The sequence below is a fragment of the Triticum dicoccoides genome, chromosome 1B, assembly GCF_002162155.2.
Source record: "Triticum dicoccoides isolate Atlit2015 ecotype Zavitan chromosome 1B, WEW_v2.0, whole genome shotgun sequence".
Lineage (NCBI taxonomy): Eukaryota > Viridiplantae > Streptophyta > Magnoliopsida > Poales > Poaceae > Triticum > Triticum dicoccoides.
In genome coordinates this window covers 606633947-606638854 of record NC_041381.1, presented here as the reverse complement: position 1 = coordinate 606638854, position 4908 = coordinate 606633947, and the positions used below count along the sequence as shown (strand labels likewise).

At 49.6% G+C, this 4908-nt stretch overlaps 2 protein-coding genes across 5 annotated transcripts in view; one reads left to right on the top strand and one right to left on the bottom strand.

Annotated features, from left to right (window-relative positions):
* Positions 1-1796: 1796 nt before the first annotated feature.
* On the bottom strand, positions 1797-2905 carry LOC119349062. Of its 3 annotated transcripts, none has more exons than XR_005169205.1 (3): positions 2535-2898; positions 2301-2398; positions 1797-2210 (listed from the first exon to the last, which is right to left on the bottom strand). XR_005169205.1 is itself a non-coding variant. In XM_037617070.1 (3 exons), exons 1-3 carry the CDS (start codon positions 2704-2706, stop codon positions 2061-2063), a joined length of 342 nt encoding a protein of 113 aa, XP_037472967.1. In that variant the 5' UTR covers positions 2707-2905; the 3' UTR covers positions 1797-2060. The 3 variants fall into 3 exon arrangements, 1 of the variants encoding a protein (XP_037472967.1); XR_005169204.1 differs by having other exon boundaries at positions 1797-2220; positions 2535-2897; XM_037617070.1 differs by having other exon boundaries at positions 1797-2220; positions 2623-2905.
* An 850-nt stretch (positions 2906-3755) lies between these two features.
* The window catches only part of LOC119349061 (auxin-responsive protein IAA18-like), a 2956-nt gene continuing 1803 nt past the window's right edge, over positions 3756-4908 (top strand). Inside the window, exons 1-3 of one of the 2 annotated variants that reach the window (XM_037617069.1) lie at positions 3756-3938; positions 4045-4366; positions 4506-4578. In XM_037617069.1, the coding sequence (XP_037472966.1) occupies positions 4057-4366; positions 4506-4578 (383 nt within the window). In that variant the 5' untranslated portion in view covers positions 3756-3938; positions 4045-4056. Of the gene's footprint in view, positions 3949-4044; positions 4367-4505; positions 4579-4908 lie in introns of both variants that reach the window. The other variant, XM_037617068.1, reaches the window with a different exon arrangement.

The following is a 4908-nucleotide window of genomic DNA, read 5'->3' as shown; positions in this document are numbered from 1 at the left end:
GCACGGCTTCTGCGCGAACGAGTCGCACTACGACACCCACCGGATGCCCAGCTCACGTCTACACGCCGCTGCGGCTGCGGCTGCGCGCCCGAACCCGATCGACGGCGCGCGCCCTCTCGCGCGCACGCGTCCGTCGATGACCACTGGGCATGGGGATAGCGCTGGACCACGCGTTCACGCGGCACGGCTGGCGCACCGTGCCGTCGCCGTATGCGCAACCTGCACGCCGGGTGCCCGTTGGTGACCACGAGCCACTGACTGAGCGAACGTTTATGCGTGCTCCAAGTCCACTATTGTGTACCACGCACGCACGCCACGCGACATCACATCTCCGGCCGGCCACAAAGTCCACCCTCCTGTCGTGTCCTGTAGCACCAATTTGCGGCTGCGGCTGTGGGGGCGTGCCGAACGCATTACGCATTTTTCGCCCAGGCCACTGTTCCGCTCAGGCTCAGGCTCAGCACGTTGCATGACCAAATCGGGACGAGGGGCGGTTGCCTCTTCGGGGCCGCTCGTGGAGTACCTGTTCCATCCATCATGGGCAACGAATGGGCATCCACACGTATCGCCGCTACATGTTCATGTTCATGTAGGCCGGGACTACCTAGTTGCATTATGTGCGACGGATCTTGACTGAGCCCATCATCAACACCAAAATTCCACAGTTTGTTTTCAGGGACGGCGGCTGATTCTAATCCTGGCCTCTCTCTCCATCTTGCATCCACGGATCCACCACAGGTCCACTTGCAATCATCAGTGGCAGACTGAACCGGTTCTTCAAGATAAACTAGGCATCTTCCAAAAGGAAAAAGAGCAATAATCATGAGGAAACTTGATCGTGTTCCCAAGGAAAAGAAAAGAAAAGAGGACGGAGCGGATTCTCCCAGCGCCGACGCCGACGCCGACGTTGGTCAACCGGCGTGGCCGCTTCTCGGAAGAAAACACGGACGTGGATTTTGTCTAACTAGCTGCGCACGCAACGTGTATCTGTGCCGCACATCCAGCATGCAATCCCATCAGCGTGGCCCACCAAGTTGTCAGCCATGCATGGTATTCCACTGCCACATGATAGTCTAGGGCATGTATATCAGACCGTATTGCAACAGATGCGGGACCGGGCCTATGGATTCCTCTGTCACTATGTTGGACCATGTGCTATAGATTCCTGACACCGTGTACCATGGACTGTACATACTTTTCGGATTCAAATTTCGAACACGAGAGAGGGCAGTGGAGCAGTGGGCTCTAGGCAAGTGACGAATAAAAATGTATTAATTACTTTTTTTGCGGGGAAATAAGTATAAACAAGAACCAAATTTTGTAAGGTGTGATCTGAACTTTGCTATGGAAAGTTGAAGAACTTTAATAGAGCTTCTTTCGACCTTTATCAACAAAACGTGAAGAACTTGTTATAATCTCTGGACCAATTCTTCAGGTTTTGATGAAAAATTTAAAACATAAAGTCCTTCAACAGTTTCGGCAAAGTGCGATGGAGACATTCAGAAAGTGCTTGTACAATTCAGCCCAAAATATTGCAATCTATGTTGGAAACTCCAAAATTTGGACCTAGAGCAAAAAATAAAAGCAAATTGGATATAAAGTCCTTTGCAATTTATTCAAAGAACCTGCTTTGCAAAAACAACTATTTGTTAAACTATGAAGTCCTTCGTCGAATTTCGGCAAAGTGCGATGGAGACATCCAAAAAGCTCATGTACAATTCTGCCCATAATATTGTAAAAACAACTCTCTGTTAAACTCTATAAAGTCCGTTGACAAATTTTGGCAAAGTGCGATGGAGACGTCCAAAAAGTTCTTGTACAATTCTGCCCATAATATTGCAAACTGTATGTTGGAAACTTTAAAATTTACTGCTCATGAACCAGAGCAAAAAACAGAAAGAGAATTGCATAGAACTGAATAGTGATGAAACGTTGCCTTATTGCAGTAGTACAGGAAGAATAAACTGCAGCATATTTTATCTATACAATGGCCATCAGGCGATGACTAGCCTTTTTAAGATAAAACTCAATCGAACTAGTTTTCTCTCGATTAAAATCAATCAAGCTGGCGAAGGTAGGTTCATCAAGCCGTGGAAGAAGCAGGGCAATATGCCGATGTCGGCATGAGAGGAGGAGAGGGCCAGCTCACTTCGTGGCGGATCTGGCACAAGGCAACACACTTCCAGCGTAATCTCCCTGTCGCCCAGCCTCTGTTTCATCCTTAAATTAGGAAAGTTAAGAAAATCAAATCACAAGCAAGAAAGACAATAAATAGGAGAATAACTGGAGAACACCCGCACCTTCGAAATTCGTCACGCACGGGAGAACACCAGACAAGACCAAAGGTGATGGATCCATGTGCTACTATATCCATCCGGGAACAAGCAATTTTGTACACCTACAAATAAATCCTTATCAAATTGCATTACAAATCCATGGGCAATCAGGAAGAAGCAATCCCAACTCGTTGAGGCGGACTTGACCAGAGGAAGCCGACCAGCTCCTGGATTTGGAGCGGGGGACAGGGGGATTACCTGCGGGTAGTGAAAGTGTTGGTGCTGAGCCGGTGAGAGGAAGTGGCGTTCATGGTCCTCGACAGCTTCAGGAGGAGGCGCAACAAACCTTGTCCGTCATGGGATCTTGGTGAGTTAGGACTCGCCAGATCCGCATAGCATTGGTTGACGGCGAGCGATCCCGGGACTCCATGCCGCATGCCGTGGTGGGGAGGGGAATGATCTGGTCGGAGACCTCCAGATCGGGAGGGTGGCCGGCCGTGGAGGAGGAAGGGCTAGATGGATCTTGAGATAATGGAGACAGAGAGAGAGAGAGATGAGATTAATGGAGAGAGAGTACGGGCGTGGGTGTGGAGAGAAAGAAAAGGGCGAGCGGGTACGATGTAGGTATGGGCAGGCATGGTACAAATACGATTTGACTGTATTCAAACTGTATGCCAGTGAAAAAATAAGACGAGGGATAATTGCATGGGACCAGGTGGGCCACGGCCACTCACATCGGCGGGTCGCAGCGACGGTAGCGATTGGCGTTGCGCGCGTAACCAGTTAGGATTCACCATATTCGAGAAAACACGCTTATCCGAGGCAATTGCATCACCTGTCGACCAACACCACTGTGAGTCCATCACTCGACAGCAACAACTAGTAGAACACGCGCGGATAATACAGTATAAGGCAATAAACAAGCGCATCCATCCATCCGTCACATCTCCACACATCACATCAGATCGCATCTTCCCCTGCCCCACTGGCCCGGATAAGCGTGCCCGGCTCTCACCTGGCCCCCCTATCCACCCGATTTCACACACACGCAGAAGCAGAGCACAGACCACAGAGCAGAGGCACAACAAACACACGCACGCAACGCAATTCAAGAGGAAAACAAAGATAAAGAAGGCGCCGTTGGTTTGCTCTGGGCAAAACGGAATACACCACATGCTTGCAAACAACATGCAGCTAGCGAGGCAAACAAATATATATGTATGTGTATACTTCCTACGTCTCAAAATAAGTGACTCAACTTTATGCTTCCTCCGTCCGAAAATACTTATCATCAAAATGAATAAAAAGAGATGTATCTAGAACTAAAATACGTGTAGATACATCTCTTTTATCTATTTTGATGACAAGTATTTCCGGACAGAGGGAGTACTAGCTTATTTTGGGACGGAGGAAGTATTACAAAGAGAATACCGGGGCAGGATAGGAAGAAGAGAGCTATATAGGGGTCGCCGCCCTGTAGAAGGGGTATCGTATCACCATTCACCAGGCCACGAGGTCCGAGCGAGGGAAAGAAGAAGAAGGGCAGGGCACCGGCCAGCTCAAAAAAATCCACGGCCAGCTCCAGCAACCACAACGCAACGCCGGTACGCGGTCTCGCCATTCCTCGAGCTCTCCAACCCGGCCACGGCCAGGGCTCCTCCGGTACGGTACGGTGAGTTCTTCTTGCCGCCTGAATTCCTCCTCCTGCTACACATGAAAAGTTGCCAAGTTGAGCAGTGCAAACCCTCTTTCCCTATGCCTCTCGCAGATCAAGAGTCCAATGGAACAAGGCACCCCTCCCCGGCTGCTGAACCTCATCCCGGATGAGAAGGGGTGGCAGGCGAGGGAAGCTCAAGCAGCCCACGGAGGAACAAGATCAGCACTCGACGCCGAGCACGAGGAGGGCAAGGAGCTGGAGCTCAAGCTCGGCCTCCCCGGAGTCCAGCAACAGGAAGAAGAGACTGGCCCAAGCGAGAGCTGCTCGGCGGTCTCCCTGAACCTGGCTCGCTTCGCCACGCATTCATGCCTCACCACCACCACCACCGGCGCCAAGAGAGGCTTCTTCGACGCCGTTGGGGCCAGACCACAAGGTACTCTACTGTACATACACCAGGCCAAGTGATGAAACACATGTTGCTTTTCTTTTCTACACTTCAGTTGAGCTGAGCTGCTGTTGCGTTGTTCTTTTATTTTTCTTAATATGTTTCTTCTCTTTTGTGTCTGATGAAGGTTATGATCGGAGGCAGCAGGAGGACAGGGAAGGGTGTGCACCTGTGCACTGCAGCAGAGACCCCCAGGGGAGGTACGCCGACCGATGGACTGAACCTATAATTGCTCATTCTTGTCATCATGTATGCATGGGTGACTACATATTTGATATATGCCATTGTGAAAATTTTACTTATATGAGGTCTTCAATTTTCTGGTTCTGGGTTCCTGTTTACCGAAACAGAGGAAATTCAAAAAAAATTGGGGGCACGGAGTTTGGCTCGCCCTTTTGAGTTAGTATGAGAGCATGATAGACAATGTTGCCACTTGAAGAAGTAACCTTTACTTTATCCATTTTAAACTATTGATACTTCGCTAAAAGTAGGTTGTCTTTTAATCAACTTTGCAGTTACTTTATGTCACT

Coding starts and splice junctions, on each gene's coding strand:
- LOC119349062 (XM_037617070.1), bottom strand. CDS start 2,706: ATGGAGTCCCGGGATCGCTCGCCGTCAACCAATGCTATGCGGATCTGG. Junction 2,399..2,622: donor AAGATCCCATGACGGACAAG/GTTTGTTGCGCC, acceptor ATTTATTTGTAG/GTGTACAAAATTGCTTGTTC. Junction 2,221..2,300: donor GTGCGTGACGAATTTCGAAG/GTGCGGGTGTTC, acceptor TCCTAATTTAAG/GATGAAACAGAGGCTGGGCG.